The sequence below is a fragment of the Chelonoidis abingdonii genome, chromosome 2 (assembly GCF_003597395.2).
Source record: "Chelonoidis abingdonii isolate Lonesome George chromosome 2, CheloAbing_2.0, whole genome shotgun sequence".
In the NCBI taxonomy this organism is placed as follows: Eukaryota; Metazoa; Chordata; order Testudines; family Testudinidae; genus Chelonoidis; species Chelonoidis abingdonii.
Window position 1 is genome coordinate 216,541,266 of NC_133770.1, and position 17,432 is coordinate 216,558,697.

At 38.3% G+C, this 17,432-nt stretch overlaps 1 protein-coding gene and 1 long non-coding RNA gene across 3 annotated transcripts in view; one reads left to right on the top strand and one right to left on the bottom strand.

The window, feature by feature from the left end:
• The window catches only part of MIB1 (MIB E3 ubiquitin protein ligase 1), a 143,337-nt gene that overhangs the window by 27,891 nt on the left and 98,014 nt on the right, over window positions 1–17,432 (top strand). The window contains exons 2-7 of one of the 2 annotated variants that reach the window (XM_032795804.2): window positions 1,657–1,828; window positions 5,640–5,769; window positions 8,218–8,322; window positions 13,650–13,716; window positions 15,062–15,266; window positions 16,152–16,196. In XM_032795804.2, coding sequence (XP_032651695.1) covers window positions 1,657–1,828; window positions 5,640–5,769; window positions 8,218–8,322; window positions 13,650–13,716; window positions 15,062–15,266; window positions 16,152–16,196 — 724 coding nt within the window. The remainder of the gene's footprint in view (window positions 1–1,656; window positions 1,829–5,639; window positions 5,770–8,217; window positions 8,323–13,649; window positions 13,717–15,061; window positions 15,267–16,151; window positions 16,197–17,432) is intronic. The other variant, XM_032795805.2, reaches the window with a different exon arrangement.
• Window positions 4,634–17,432, bottom strand: part of LOC116833997 (uncharacterized) — a 49,314-nt gene continuing 36,515 nt past the window's right edge. Inside the window, exons 2-3 of the long non-coding RNA XR_004375844.2 lie at window positions 13,136–13,225; window positions 4,634–5,137 (exon numbers count right to left, since the gene is read on the bottom strand). This is a non-coding gene — a long non-coding RNA (uncharacterized LOC116833997). The remainder of the gene's footprint in view (window positions 5,138–13,135; window positions 13,226–17,432) is intronic.

Here is a 17,432-nt window from a genome sequence, read left to right on the forward strand (position 1 = left end):
CGCTTTCACGCAGCATTGTGTATCCGAGTTTTTTATTCAAATGCTTTGGCCGAGTTGGTGTTCTTAACGGGCTGGATACAACTGATTTTGTCTCCCTATACAGCGATCAGACTCTAGTATCTCCCGTACAGTCTATGAGAGCTACTTTTGCATTTAGACGCATCTGCACCGTGGCTTTGTCAAGCCCACCGTGGGAAAGCAGGAAATGTGAATTCATTAAGGTCATCGCGGACTTTTCCTGGTTTTGACCTGGCATCTCGCGCATCCGAGTTCAGTATGCGACCAGATCGCGGTTCGTGGCTGCATTCTGGGGGAATACCGCTGGTAGTGGAGGCCAATAACGTCGATTTCCGTCCACACGAACCCTAATCCGAGTTATCACTATCGAATTTAGTGCTACTCCTCTCGTCTGGGAGGAGTTCCGAAATCGATTTAAGGAGCCGTTTAACTCGATATTAATGACGACGTCGTGTGAACGGGTACAGCGTTAAATCGGTATATCGGCCATTAAACCGATTTAAAGTCGCAGTGTAGACCTGGCCTCACTCCCAAACCACTGTTCGTTCTGGGCAGGAGAAGGAACCTTTTATTTTTTTTGGTCTGTTTCCTCTCTGATGTCAGAGGTGCCTAACTGTCTTAAGGCTGGGTAACTGGGGGGATTCTCCGCTACTCTAACCCTTTTCCAGCATCCATTTTTTGTGTTGCCCTGATCACCGAATAGCACCACTGCTTATAGCTTCTGGTGCTCAGAACATTCCTAAACATTAGCTAACTTGATTCTTGTCCATTTTACTGCTGTTCACAGGGTTCTGAACATCAGCAGTGACAACTCTTAGGCCTGCTTGGTTCTTGCTCTGCTATAGCTTGGAAAAGCTGTGAGCATATGGAGAGACTTTGGGGCTCTCTTTTGGCAGACTTAGGAAACAATGCCCCAGCAGTTTGCATGTGGTTCAGGTTTGGCAAGTTACCTTAATAACGAAGCAAGATACTTAATTTTTTAAAAATCAAAGCATAGATTCTATTGAAATAATGGCAGTTGTCCATGAGAGCTTCCTACTGGTCACAAGCAAGTACATTTTTCAAACTGTGGTTAAAAATATAGATGGACAGAAGTTAAGCTCCTTCGTCGTCCTATGGATGTTAAATATAAATCATGCTAAAGCATCAGCTGTTAGATCCTTAACATAAACTGTGTCACTGCACAATAGTTGTTACAGTTCCTTATTGATCCATTGATAGAGAATTAACCTGACAGTTAAAACTCCCCAAGAGATAGTATTTTTGATGGGGATTTCTGACAATTTAATCTCTAGAAGTTAAGGGAAACTTCATTATCTTTCTTCTTTGAATATCTGTATTGAGTATATAGCTGGGAAAAAAATAAATGTGGTCTGTAATATATATTTAATTGTTGAGAAGGGAGGGACCTTTCAGCCATGGACTAGCAACCAGAAAGATGAATGATAGTCCCCAAATCTCTTCCCCCCCACCCCATCCATAATTCTTTGATTGCAATGGGCTAATATGGTTTCCCCTACTGAACCCCTACTTGCTCAAGTATTCTTTGACAATACATTTAATTGAATTTTGGATAGCAATAAAGATCTAAATAGTATTTTTAAAAATCATACCATTGTCACGTTCTTGTTTTCATAGGTATCAAGCATGATGGAACTATGTGTGATACTTGTCGACAGCAGCCAATCATTGGCATCAGATGGAAATGTGCTGAATGCACAAATTATGACTTATGCACAGTTTGTTATCATGGGGACAAACATCACTTGAGGCATCGTTTTTATAGAATAACCACACCAGGAAGTGAAAGGTAAAATGTGTGTTTTTTCCTGAGTTTAAATAGGGGAAGTAACTTATTGTAGATAAATAGTTTTTCTAACCGTTAATTTGGTTACTGTAAATTTAGCAATATAACGTATTTGCTCGAGACACAGATTCTGTTCCTGATTCTGCCACTGATTTATTTTGCAGCCTTAGACAAGTCACCTAACCTCTGTCATGCTTTCTCTCTGTAAAATGGGAATATGGTACTTGCCCTTTGTTAAATGCTTTGAGATTTACAATTAAAATTATTATGTAGGTGCTGAGTATTATGATGTCCCAAACTCAGTATTTCTTTTTCCTTACAGCATTCTGTATTGTTACTGTGTCAGAGTCCTAATTCACTAGCTGTACTTCTGGTTGTGAGAAGGAAAGAAGGCAGAACAGTGCATTCTTGAAAGAAAAAGTTTCATATACAAGTAATGTCAAGGAAAAGTCTTCATTCTTTCTGTGAAAGATTGAGACTGCTTTTCATATATTTTCTGAAACAAATATACATGAAGTAGAGTGTTTCATACCTGAGCTTTAACATAGCACGTATATGTTTGGAGAGACATGACATTTGATCTTACAGACTGTCCAGTAGAATCTGCAGTGTATTTTTCTGTTCATTTATCTTTGAAGCCCAACCATGACCACTTAAATGCCAACAGTAATTGCTTTATTAACAAATCACCTATCTGTGTATTTCTGATCTTTGTACCAGTGTAGTATACCGGCACCAAAATACATAATGTCAACAGGATATCTGTATTAGAAACAGGATTATGACTTTGCTGGAAGATGAGACATAAAGGATAAGTTGGGACAGTGGGGGGAAGATGTCTTTTTCAAACACAAGTCTTCAATAATATTTACTAGAACACAGAAAATGACCTGGAAGATAAATTGATTTCTGTACAAATATTTCTTTTTTCAAATCTGCTTCTGTTTAAAATCCCATTACACTGATAGGCAGAGTAGTCATCTTTATATTGCTTGATAGTTGAACTTTCCAGTCCCATTTAAAAAGAGGTATTTGATATAGCCAAAATGTTTCTATGTTTGTCTGTTCCAGCACATGCCCTTTTTGTCTTGTTTTCAGAGATAAGCAGTGATAGCAATCCATAGGCTCACCATATACTTATGGCCTCTTAATGCTCATCCCCTTAGCTTCTTCCTGTAGCCCAGTTTGACTTCTCCCTTGATGATGTAGCTCATATACACAGAGAGGCTCCATTAGCTTCCAGAAACTTGTTGCTGTTGGATCCACCTTAGCTGTGAAAAATGAACTGAAAATATTTAACTTTTTTTGCTGTGGAATTTGAGGGAAGGTTCAAAAGAAATGTTCAGAGATACCTTCACCAAAGAATAATGGAGTAAGTTGAGAGCTCAGCCAATTTAATTCCTGAATCCAGAATAGTATGGTGAGCTGCATGTTCATGTCAAATCTACTATTGATAAATCTCTGTTTTGTAGACATTTTAAAAGTTTTTTTGACAGAAGGCTAAAATTCTGTTCCAAACAAAACATCTCTTTATGGACTCGTCACGCTCATTCATTCGCTGGACAGAAAAGGTAGAAGGAATCACTAAGAAGACTTATGATCTGCTGTTTGCATAGTTTGCCATAGCAGCTTATTCTTTCTGTGACTCCTCATCTGCTGACTGTGATAAATTCAGCAGGAGAGTTTTATTCTCTCCCTAAAATGGTTGCGGGGCTGTAGGGGTGCAGAGGAGGAATCTAAAATTCTGTTTAGATTAAAGATATGCTTTGTCTGCCAAAAATCTCAAGCTTCCTGTCATTGTGACTTTTAGGGAACAGAGTGGGGGAGTATGGGCATTCAGAATGGTAGCTCTTCGGAGAAAATTTTAATTTTACCTATTCAGTTCTGTCCCTACCTCCACTTGCAGTCAAGGAAGTACCCAGTTCAGGCAGATCCATTGGGGACATGTAACTTAGATTCTGCAGAAAATTGAGGGTGGGCAGGAGAAGAGATTTTGAGAACAGTTTTGCACTACAGAAAAATAAGAGTGATGGAAGACAAGTTAAAATATTGAGTGAAGGATTCCAAAATGTGCAATAGGAAGAAAAAAAATTTGTCAAATGACCTCAAATATGAAAACAAGGGGGAATAATAGCCTGGTACCAAAATATAACTGTGATGGGTCCTGCCACCTGGTACTGGAGTACAACTGAGCCCTCTGTTTTACTAATCTGGGCTCCCTTCTCACACTGTGCAAAGCCTTCCAAGCTTGCACTCAAACCATCATTCACGGGCAGGAGCCACACCCAGCTGTGTTCATGAGTGCATGCACCAACAATAGAGAGGCTTCAGCCAAAATACGCCAAGCTCCCCAGCCTAGGATGCCAGAGCTATATCTTCCTGCCTTGGTCAAAAATGTGACCAGTATATGAGAGTTATTACCCAGTCTGTCCCATCCATCGATGTGGAGAGGAATATGCACAAAGTCTTTGTTAACTGAGCTGAGATTTTTTTTCCCCACACTTCACTCACATCATACTGTTTTAGGTAAAAAATATAAAATAGATTTATTAACTACAGAAATACAGATTTTGAGTGATAAGTGACAGCAAACAGATCAAAGCAGATTACCTAGCAAATAAACAGAAACGCAATCTAAATCTTATACAATACACAGGTTTTGACAAACAGTGTCTCATCTTGTTAGATAGTACAAGCAGTTTGTAGATGTTTTATACACAGGCAGGAATCCTCTTCTACCCTGGGTCCAGCACTTCCTCCAGTTCAGTCTTTGTTTCTCAGGTGTTGAGTTGTAGAGGGAGTGAGGCCTCTTGATGATGTCACTTCCTCCTTTTATAGTTTCTTCCGTAAGGTGGGAATGCCTTTTGTTCCAAGCCAAGTTCCCAGCCCAGTTTGTGCAAAAATACAGGTATCAAAATGGAGTTCAGTATCATGTAGTCTGGTCACATGCCCATGCATGCTTCATGAGTCATGGCAGCCATTAGCCATAGGCTGTCTGAAGCATCCCCTGGTGAGGACAAGCCTTTTGCATGGCCATTGTCTTTGCTGATGTGCCATTCGTTCTGGCTAGCTTCTTCATTATTGTACCTGAAAGGCTTGTTGTGGGTGCTTCCAACTTCACAACATCTTTCAGTAACACACACATAGCAAAACTTCATAACTTCACATATGATAGCACATACAGTCCAGCAGGGTATTAACATTCAGCAGATCAAGACTTTTAGAATGATACCTCACAAGGCATACTTTGTACAAAACATATCAAAATTATATGACAGTGGTGAAAATGGCGATGCCAGGGTGTCACAATAACTGCCAGAATAAAAAGAGGATACAGAATTAGGGGAAAATACAGATTTACGTAGATCTTGAAATTTGCTTAGAGTGGGCCCTGACAGGAGCAAAAATACATTATTTATAAATGCTGCTTTACTGATCTTAACAATATCTGATAATACCCGTATGTAGGTGTTAGCATCGTATTGCCAAAACAATAAAATGTATTATCAGGAACCCTGGAGATACAAATCCAATTATCTTAATATTACTTAAAATGTTAATCGCAAAAAAGTAAAATTTAGACATGGAAAGAAGAGCTTTTCAGCATGTGACTTTTCAGAATGCTGAATTTTCAATACAATGTGCTGAGCTTTCTCATAAAGATGAACTTACTCACTTAACCCTGCATTTCCTAGTTCTTTTAATTTTGTGGGATCTTTTAATGTTCAGTAATGTTAAGTGTTGGTTAAATGCTCCATTTCAGGACCTCTTGTGTGTTGCTTTTATTAACTTGTCATTTGAATTTTAACTTCAGGGTGCTGTTAGAGTCTCGTCGTAAATCAAAGAAAATTACAGCAAGAGGAATCTTTGCAGGTGCCAGGGTGGTACGAGGAGTTGATTGGCAATGGGAAGATCAAGATGGTGGCAATGGACGTAGGGGGAAGGTAAAAACAAAAATGGCTTAAATAAGAAAATACATCACATATTATTTATGGGTAACAAGTGCTTAGATTATGTCTCTCTATAAACTTCTGAAACATAATGATGTTTACCATTAAAGCGTTTGTTTTAAAATGACTACCACTTGTACTGCTGTAAGTTATTATAGAACAAGCATTCTCAAACTGGGGGTCATGACTCCTGAAGGGGTCATGAGGTTATTACAGGGGGGTTGCGAGCTACAGCCTCCATCCCAAACCCTGCTTCATCTCCAGCATTTATAATAGTGTTAAATATTTTCAAAAGAGTTCTAATTTATAATGAGGTGGAGGATGTTGCACTCAGAGGCTTCCTGTGTGAAGGGGGTCACTGGTACAAAAGTTTTAGGACCACTCTTACAGAATGTAGTCTTGAGCTTAAATGATCAAAATCGAAAATATGAGACTTGCAGATTATCTCAACTCCCTGTTTTTGGAATGTTCATGAAAATATTTTGGATGAGCTTTAGGACCATTCAGGAATTCATGTAAAAGCTAATATTCTCAGACGTACCCACTCAATCAACCTACACAATAGGGGATTTTGCTTTCTCTTCACTGCTATCAGACAAACCAAGTTGCTCTGTATATCACTGGCTCAGCAGGTTATTTTAAAATGTAAGTGCTTACTTAACAGGTTTCTATTTTATGATCTATTATTTTGGGGCTCTTCCAGTTGTATTAGATTTGGGTTTTTTAGGAGTTTAGACAATTCTGGAAGTTCTTTAGTTGGAGGTACTACATTACTGACTTGTTCATGAAATAGTTTTACGTGCTAGCCTGATGTTTTGGAATAAAGATCTCTTCAGCATGTTAAAACTTAATATAAAATCAAATGCAGTTCTGTTAATTGACAAATAATGACTCTAGGACACGGGTGGGCAAACTACAGCCCACGGGATTGCCACCCCCATGGCTCTACGGGCCCCACGCTGCTCCTGGAAGCGACCGGCACCATGTCCCTGCGGCCCCCCAGGGAGCTGTGGGCAAAGGGCTGTGCGCACTGCCCTTGCCTCCAGGCACTACCCCCTGCAGCTCCCATTGACCGGGGCCAGGGCAGGCAGGCAGGTTGCTTGCCCTGGCTCCGATGCGCGGCTCTGCCTCCCTAGAGCTGCTCCAGGTAAGTGGTGCCGGGCTGGAGTCTGCACCCCGCACCGCAGCTCCCTGCCCTGAGTCCCTTGCTACACCCATCCTGCACCCCAACCCCCGCTGCACCCCTCCTGCACCTCAACCCCCTGCCCTGAGCCCCCTTATATACCTCACACCTCTCCTCTGCCCCAACCCCTTGCCCTGAGCCCTTTCCTGCACATCGCACCCCCCCCACACCGCACACTCCCTCCCGCACCCCGACATTCATGGCCCTGCATGCAATTTACCCACGCAGATGTGGCCCTTGTGCCAAAAAGTTTGCCCACCCTGCTCTAGGAAACAAACTGTACAAAACATGCAGGAGAACTAATTATGTGCCCAGAAGAACTTGATCTAAATGTGGATTTTAAATAGAAAATAAGGCTTAGTATAATTTCTTTAACATGCATAAAAAAGAGATTCTAGAAAATGAGAAATAACTTATTGGTTTAGTGAATTGATGCTTTGAATCAAATTTATTTTGTGGTCTAAACAAGATTTAAATAAAATATTTTGCTGTGCAAAGATAGTTACTGTGTAGTCTGGTATTATGAAAAATCTATATACAATCTGGAGTTAGCCTCTTGGGATCAAAAGAGGGAGCAAATAGTGAGAGAGGTTTTTGGGTAAGTGTTGGGAGAAAGACAGTGAAGACAGTACATTCAGAAAGATGCTTGTGTGTTATGGATGCCTCTTCAGAGTTGCATTTGATACATGGCATCAGTATTTCAGAAATGCAAAGAAAAAATACAGAGACCCAATCTTTTCATCTTCACTCTCCTTCTGTTCTGGTATTCAAAGACTGGGATTAGACTTAAAATTGGGTAATATAATACAGACTGCTACCTGCAGGCTACCAGCCTGATATAACCAAACTAGTTTAAAACAAAAACAAGTGCTAAGAATAAATCGTTGCCATTTTTGGTATTTTTAGTGAGTTTTCTTTCTAGTGAGGACTCGTAAAAGCATTGTAAACCAGTAAATTTCATTTTGTATTTCTCTACCATTTTTAAACCAGTTTACTTGAAAAATATGTATCTTATGAAAGTGGCAATCTGGATGTTTATTTCCTAGGAATAGCATTAATTAAGGTGTATGAAGGTTGTTGGTAGAAAATGATAAAATGGCATTGGGGAACTGGAGTTCTGGTTTAAAAAAAAAAAAAAGCTTCAGTAAACCCACTGTATCATGCTTTTAACTATAGGTAGAAGTGGTGGAGGAAGTTTTAAGTTCAAAATATGTTGCTAAACTTTTGTAACCCTATTTTTCTGTTTTTAAATTCAATAGGTAACTGAAATCCAGGACTGGAGTGCATCAAGTCCACACAGTGCAGCATATGTTTTATGGGACAATGGTGCTAAAAATCTTTACAGAGTTGGCTTCGAGGGCATGGTAAGGAGTAAAGCAACACAAAGGGTAAAATACTTGGGGGGGGAGGGTAGTAAGAATAGCTTACGCTGTGCTTTTATTCTCCTTTTGTGATATCCTTCTGTCCGTTTGCATGCTGTTAATCAGTTCATTGTGAATACAGCTGGATGGATCATGAATATGCATTATGAAGGAAGTCTGATCTGAGAGTTTATTAAACATCGGTGCAAATCATTTAAACTTTAGAGCTAGCTTCTTCCTGAATATAACAGATATTTACATTTGCAAATGTAATTTTCCTCCTGTCATTAATGTTTTACTTTAATTAGAATTGGTAAAAAATAGAACTATTTATTTTTGGAGTTCCTTAAAAGGCCCTAACTTTCTCTTTAATGCCTCAGAATTTGGTTTTTGAAAATCTCAACAAATGCCAAGTGTCTCGATTAGAGCACTCCAGGTCTAACAGCTGTCATTTAATTTTCTCTGTGAAGAACAGTCCAAACATTTTCGGATAGTTTTAGAGTATTTTTTTCCTATTTTGGAGCTATTGTACTTCAGACTTTAGCACTAGGTTTCTCATTTTTATTTCACAACTTATAGAGTATAACGAGCACAAAAAGTGGGTCAGATTTGCTCATGAGACTTCTGTTGATATCTTTGTTTCCTTTTTATATGCTCTTACCCTAGTGTGGACCAACAAAAAGTTTCCTTGATTGTCAACTGCTAAAACATATTAATGAGCATTATCATTGCATCATTTCTGTTAGGTTTTTTTTTGCAGAAGGGAGATATACTAACTTATATTAGAATGTTCTTCTGTCATATTCCTGCAACAAGAATTAAATTTAACAGGATGACAAAGCAGCTTTTGTAAAAATAGTAAATTTTTCACCGTATCAGCACTTATAGGATCAAGTGTAGTTTAATTTAGGACAAAATCAAAATACAGCACTTGTTACTTCTCCATCCGATTTTAATCTGATTATACCTCTTAATTGACTGAACAGGTTCATATTCTCAAAGAGGAATATTTATAATTGGGGGAATTATCAATATTCTTACAATATCGGCTAAATAGATATTAGAGCTCTTAATGCCCAACCATAAATAGAATGGTTTAGTACGTGAAAGCCTCTTTGATAAATACTACTTTGTACAAATCAGAGATGGTTGATCAGCCATTTAATAAAGAATAGTAACCCATTTTTAAAACAATGACAATTAAAAAAACCTGCATTGTCATTTTTGTATCAAATGTGCTTTAATTTTCTATATTGACAGTTTATTTTTCACATTGTACATTTAAAACTTATCTTGCTATAAATCAGTTTCTTCAGTAACTTACTATTTGTTTCAAAGTGTTTATGTTTATCAGTTATAACTGTGGATGGAAACAGAACTGAGCTTCAGCATTGTCTGTAGCAAACGGGCACTGTCCACATAAGTTTTAGCTACAATGTTGTGACCAGAAAGTGTACATGATCACTTAAGATACCAAGAAATATGGTTTAGTGCTGCCATCACAACCACCTTTGTGCATCCACACCTACCACTACACCATATTTATATGTTAATTTGAGGACAATTAGGGCAGCTATCTCATGGTGCCTAGGGAAGTGATTGACTGCTAAAAGGACCTGTTCAGAGAAGCATCAACAGCACATGAGGCAGTGCTGTGTGGTGGACTCTACTGCATGGAACTGGGAGGAAGAAGGCCTGCACTCAGACAATACGCTGCTGGTTAGAGGAACACAGCCATCTGCTATCTTATATCACAGAGGTGAAACGTGGTTAACTGACCATGGTTGCTAAAAGACTTTAAACATTTTATTTGGATCCAAAAACAAGTTAGAGCCAGTAACATGTTACAAACATGTTACCACTACGGAGTGCCTTAAACCTACACATTTCTAAAGTAAATCTTGTTCCCTGGGAATTCATTTATTCACTCAGCTGCCAAATTTCCTTTGCTTAATAACTTTAAAAATTGTTTGCATTTCTACAATGTCCGTTCTAGCCTCCATCTTTTCTTTCTTTTCATTACAAAGGACCTTTCCCTCAATTGTGGAGAGTTTGGAAGAAATAACTTGGGTTTATCGTCCATTAATGTCAGAGTTCTCTGTAAGTTATCTCTGTGTGTGGATATTTGCCAGCAAGGTTTGAATAGCTACAGTGCTGAGAGGGTGAAGGAAACTGAAAGGATCCATTGCCCTTGTTTTCCTTTTGGCATTATTTTCAACTTTTTCTCTTCCTGACTGCCATTTGAGGCCTGTTCATCCACACACATTGTGAGTTACCTTAAAGTAGTATGTAAAAATTCTCTGAGTGGATTAAAAACAAAGCTTATTGACACACAGTTTAATTTTTTGAAGAAGTAAGAGAAATCTGTCATTACACCTAGGATATTGCTGGGGAATTTCATACGCAGCATTAAGGTAGTATACTACAGTAGAGGAAACTGCCTCATGGATCAGACCAGTGGCCTATCGAGTCCAGTATCTTGTCTCTGGCACTGATCAGACCTGATGCTTTAAGAGGAAATTGCAAGAAACCATGCAATGGGCAATTATGGAGACTTTTCATAGGGATCTTTTCATTTTAACTCAGTTCGCGGTTGGCATATGGCCTGAAGCGTAAGGGTTTTAATCCTATCGAATGTTCTTGGCCTCTTTTGCCATGTAAATCCTTTTTTGAAATCTGCTAAACTCTTGGCCTCGAATATTAATTATGTGTTCTGGTAAATATATTTCCTTTTACCCATTTTAAATTTGCTGTCTTTCAGTTTCATTGAAAAGCTCCTTGTTCTTGTAAAGAGAGAAAAGGGTAGCTTGGAGTGTCTGATACATCTTCTCCATATCATTCATTACTTGGTGTACCTCCATGTTTTTGTTAAACAGTCCCAATATTTTCAATCTTTCCTGATACAGCAGACATTTATTGTTTCTAATTATTTTTGACAGTTATCTCTGAACACTTGTTTCTGCTGTCATTTTTGACATGGGGTGATCAGTCTCATTTCTTGTTGTTAAATAGCCATATTTCTAAAGTTTAATGTCAATACCAATTTTTGGCATGATTCTGCGGCATGAACAACTATAGTGAGGTACTGGTGGGTTGACCATTCTTACTGCTTCATTCAAGTTATGTATCCCCTTTAGGATTAAGTTTAAAAATAGAATAAGTTTTAATAGGCTGTCCTTTAAATCAGTGGTACAAAATTGTTAAAGTTACTACCTCAAGAAAAAATCTACTAACTGTCCTTTGGTGCATGAAGTATCAATATTTTTATTATAGTAATCAGGAAAAATTCTTGAGCAAAAGGAGGAGTGGAATTTTGAGAAGCGTTGGTTAAGCATAATATAAAGAAGAGTGAAGATGATAGTTCTGTTGGTTTTGACTTGTATATCCCTTGTTATGTTGACAGAACATGGAGAGAATTGCTGTAAATTGATACAATCTGAGATTTTGCTTACTTAGAATACGTATATATTAAAGGTTTTTGTCTATCCTAGAATAACCCATACATATTGGAAAGCTGGCTATGCTTCTGCAGGTACAATACCAGATTCTCTAAGATACTGACCAATATCCAGGGGTTCTCAAACTGGGGGTCGGGACCCCTCAAGGGGTAGCAAGGTTATGACACGGGGGTCGTGAGCTGTCCACCTCCAACGCAAACCCCACTTTGCCCCCAGCATTTATAATGGTGTTAAATATATAAAAAAGTGATTTTAATTTATAAGGGGAGGGGGTCGCACTCAGAGGCTTGCTATGTGAAAGGGGTCACCAGTACAAAAGTTTGAGAACCGCTGTGTTACACACTGTAGTTTGCTGAGAACACAAGTGTTTGAAACAGACTACTGTGTGTAAAATCCTAGTAAAGTAGATGAAATCTTAAAATCAAGTCTTTTTATGGACCCAGTGTAGTACAAATGGTCTGTACTGACAATATACTTCATCTATACTGGTACTGTATCAGAAGAGCTGTAGAAGTATAAAATTTGGTGCACAGTTTTAAAAATGAATGTATGTTTATACTGGCATCTCTTCTCATGCATGTATATGTAATATCATTATTAAATAGTGGCATATATCTTTAAGAAGCTGAGAATTTATTTGAGAGGAGGATTCAAATCATACTGTTTCTAGTGCCTAGAGATAGTAGTGGCTAGGAGGTGGTATTGTGTGTTTAAAGGGATGTAAGCATTATATTTGTCACTATCTTAAGGATCAGGAGAGGCATGAATGTATTTCAGTTCATCTCTCTTTGCAAGAGACCTGAGGAAGTGGGAGAATGAGATAAGACCTTTATGAAAGCACGTTTGGCTTGTATATCTTCCACCACCTGTTCTTTTGTTCTCTCTCCCCCATTACTATAGTCTGAATTGCATTGCCCAATCAGTTTTCTCTTCCCATCACTTCAAACATAGAATGACCTTTGCCTGATGGGAATTGTGTTCCATAAAGAGTAACACCAGATGGCAGCAATTGGGATTAGGGAATATGCAGAAGCTAAATGAAGAGGAAATTATGAGAACTTTTAATTGGGTTTATACAGTAGCTGTTCTTCACATTTAATTTTTTTCATATTATGGGACAGGCCCTTTTGGAGAAATAGCCAGTAGAACTTCTTAAATAAAAAAAAATCTGATGTTAGTTAAACATAGAATTCTGAAAGCAACCAAAATACCTTTTATTCTGCTTTTTCTGATATTCTCCAGGGCCCAGAAGTTAGAAGTCAAATTTTACTCCTCTATAATAAGTTAAAATGAATGTCATAAACATCTTACACAAAAAATGTATAGGCTTTATAATGGTAACACTGACAAATCCTTACCCAAGCTGATGCTGCACAGGCAAGGCTATCATGTCCAGTAAGGTATTCAGACATTCCTGATTTCTGTAGTGTTAATTTTGTGTTCTTCCTCTACTTGTATTGATTTTTTTAAAAAGAAAAGTAACATTGTGAAACAGTTGAAAGCTTCTCTTTGCAATTCTAATAGCAATTATGAATATGATGTCTCTTGGTCACTGTAGTTTATCAGATCTTAAAAGCATTAATTTGAGCATTAAATTTAAAGCATTTAATAATACTGGGTAAAATTTATCAAATCCTATCAATGCCCAGGCCTGTCTTAAAGAAATAGATAGTAGAAATAGATGGGTTACAATTTTGGAAAATATTTGTAATTTTCTTTGCATTCAGAATTGGTGTAAACCATTTATTTTTGTATGCATGAGCTTTTCAGCCTCTGATGTTTCAGTGTATTTCTGTTCTGATTTCACTGATTTATGTCCAACCTGCAAGTTCACTCTGTTAAAACTAAAGTTGTCTAAATATCTTTCTTTAGTCTGACCTGAAATGTGTTCAGGATGCCAAAGGAGGCTCTTTCTACAGGGACCACTGTCCTGTGCTAGGTGAGTTGGAGAAGGAAAGGAATAGTTAGTTTTAAGTAAATAGAAACATTTTAGTGTCCCAAGTCAGTGTTTGTTTGAGAACTGACCCAAAGTAAATCAAAGTTCCTTAGCGGGATGCACAAAATAATTGAGATTTGAATGGTGGCATTTCTGTGCATTATCATGTTTAATGCTGCAATGATAATTGGTATCTTAATTGATATGTTTTAACTGAGAGATGTTTGATGTCAAACAGTATACCAAATATGTAGCTGGTAAGTTGTTAAAGCTGACTGTCTAGTTAATGTTTCTGGCTTGCATGTGTTCAGCGTTCACATTTTTCTCTTCATAGCAAAAGAAACTGCACAGTATTGTAGAATGGTTTAAACATCATTTTAATGCAATATTGCAGATTTGATCGTAAACAGGAAGTAATCAGCATTCACATTTCTAACTAAATATCTATAATTAGTCATAGTGGCTTATTTTGTTACATAAGTTGTGAGCTATTCTATATACTGTATGTGCTTGTTCGTAAGCCGAATATTTTGGGTAAAAAAATGATGCATCAAAGAGCGGGAGTCGGCTTATAAACGGGTCTGCACCAAAATTTGATGATTTTAAACTCTATGGAATCATTGAATTGAATATCTAATACATTATTGTTTTGTTTACCTAGAGCATCTGTGGACATGGAGCACCTCAGCTCTCTGTGGCTGTGGTTCGCCATTCCCAGCCAATGGGAGCTGTGGGAAGTGGTGCGTCACGTCCCGCAACTCTCATTGGCTGGGAACGGCGAACCGCAGCCACAGGGACCTGAGGGGCACCATTCCTGCAGACGTTCCAAGTAAACAAAACATCCCGACCCGCCAGCAGCTTACCCTGATGGCCAGGAGCCAAAGTTTGCCAACTCCTGAAATAATAAGGTCGACTTATGAAAGGGTCATACATTTTTTGCTATTTTTACCTAACCATCTTGGGGGGTCGACTTATAAACAAATAGGCTAATGAACTAGTATATATGACAGATTCTATATACATTCTGTACGCTACACTCACCGCTCTAGTATCTAAGCTGTGTGGTGGTATATAGATGTACTTTATTACAAAAGTAGTTGCAGGCTGTCTTTGCTTTTTGAAGTGTAGGTGAGTTAAGAGATAAGGTCCAGGGAGGTTTGGTGTAGAATGTATTACATTATATATATATAGTAGACCTTGACCTAAGAGGGAAAGGAACATGCGAAGTAGCACATCTTTAAAATTGTGCACTTGGCAGGCGTTAGCTATCTTCTTGAAGTTACCTTTATTACACTTACAGATGTTGATTTGGATATTGAGTGTTCTTGTTTCTTTGATTCAATTTCAGGTGAGCAAAATGGTAACAGGAATCCTGGTGGGTTGCAGATTGGTGATCTGGTAAACATTGACCTCGATTTAGAAATTGTACAGTCTTTGCAGCATGGGCATGGGGGATGGACTGATGGCATGTTCGAGACCTTAACCACCACTGGCACAGTTTGTGGCATTGACGAAGATCATGACATAGTAGTACAGTATCCAAGCGGCAACAGGTTTGTTATATATTCTCAAAATTTTCCTCTGACAGACTTCTTTTAACTTCACAAGTTGCAGGGCCTGAAATTTTTTTTTCCCTTCTTTGGTTCTCACCACATCTCACCATCCAAATAAGAGTTTGTCTTCTCATTGGCTTGCGTAATAAAGGGTTCCCATCTACTAGAGCCCAATGATAAAAACTTTTCTAGCACGTGTAAGAGGTTTTGATGGGAAAGAGATTATTTGCCATATTCTCACCTTTAAACTGCCTTTAGTTTAATATTTGTAGTGTTTATGATGTCTTTTTTTTCTAAAATACCCTTTACATTTTATTTTAATGTATGTTGTCTGTCAGATAAAGGTATTTATTACAGTTATTACTTAGAGAATTAATTAAAATGGTTACTTCCAAAAATTTCACAGTATGAATGTTTCGCAGCTCCATGCACTAAGCATCAAGCCATGATTGCATATAGCTTTGAGTAGTGTATCTGTTTATTTCTTTTGGCTGTGTCCTTAGGGAGCATTTTTTGAGAACAAGTGTACTACCATACAGTAGAGGTTAATGTGATACTTTTGTCCAGCATGAAGACAAGACAATCCCTTGATTCATATGTAATACGTATTGCCAAATGTGACCACTGGAGAACAAATTAAGACTCCCAGTAATTTCAACATATCTATACTATGTTCTATAATTACTCAGTTTTATATTTGGAACAAAATCCGTAAAGATAAATAGCCTTGCACAATAAATATGCTCTGAGATGCTTAGATTTATTGTTATGCGATTTCACAGCAGAGTCCATCTGCTCAGTGTAGTACTTTGTACTTCGTATCCTTGTTTCTCTTCCAAATTGTTAATCCAAGCTGCAAATTTATCGCTTCTTGGGTTTGAACAGGTTCTTACTTTCTGAAGATGCTGCTCTTACACAGGAGAGTGAGGCGTAAGTGGTTCTGATCACAAATGGCTAACTCTAGAGGATATTGCTTTTCTGATATGTGAGCATGCATTGCCTTCCCAGTTTGCTAATGTAGTCAAAAGCAGAAGGAAAATCATGTGTAGCTGAAAGTGATCAGTTACTTTTCTCAACCTAAATATGTTTGTTCAGTTACATTTGTGATGGGTTGGATCACAGAAACAGCCTGGGAGCTGCCAACTGATGTGCCAAGACTACTTCTGCCCCTGCTTTCCCTGCTCTCCCAGCTTGGGATTTCAGTGCCCTGCCTGGTTTGAGCCAGACCTGCTAGCCTGCTGCAGACCCAGACCCAGGTCTGAACCACATCCCCTAACGGCTGTAGGCTTAAACTGAAAGCAGCTTAAGAAGTGTTCCTGTCTTTAACACTCAGTTGCCCAACTCCCAATGGGTTCCAAACCCTAAATAAATCCTTTTTACCCTGTATAAAGCTTATAAATTGTTCGCCCTCTATAACACTGATAGAGAGATATGCACAGCTGTTTGCCCCTCTCCTCCAAGTATTAATACATACTCTGGGTTAATTAATAAGTAAAACATGATTTTATTGAGTACAGAAAGTAGGATGTAAGTGGTTCCAGAACAGAGTGAATTACCAAGCAAAATGAAATAAAATAAAACATGCAAGCCTATGACTAGTACAGTAATAAAACTGAATACAGATAAAATCTCACCCTCAGAGATATTTCAATAAGTTTTTCACAGACTGGACGCCTTCCTAGTCTGGGCACAATCCTTTTCCCCAGTACAGCCCTTGTTCCAGCTCAGGTGGTAGCTAAGGGAGATCTCATGATGGCTGCCCCATTTGCTGTTCCACCCACTTACATAGCTTTGGCACAAGGGGGGAATCTTTAGCCTTTCTGAGGAGTCCTCCCACGCAATGGAAAAGCACCAGGTTAAAGATGGATTCCAGTTCAGGTGCTATGGTCACGTCACTGTAAGACTTCATTACCCACTTGCCAGCACACAGGTATACAGGAATACTTACAAGTAAACAGAGACATCTACAGACAATTGTCTTGGTTAATGGGAGCCATCAAGATTCCAAACCACCATTAATGGCCCACATTTTCCATAATTACAATAGGCCCTCACAGTTATATTTCATGTATCTTGTATCTGAACAAGAAACAAGAGTGATACATTTATGTAAATAGGATAACCACACTTAGTAGATTATAATAGGCCTCTTGTAAGATAATGATA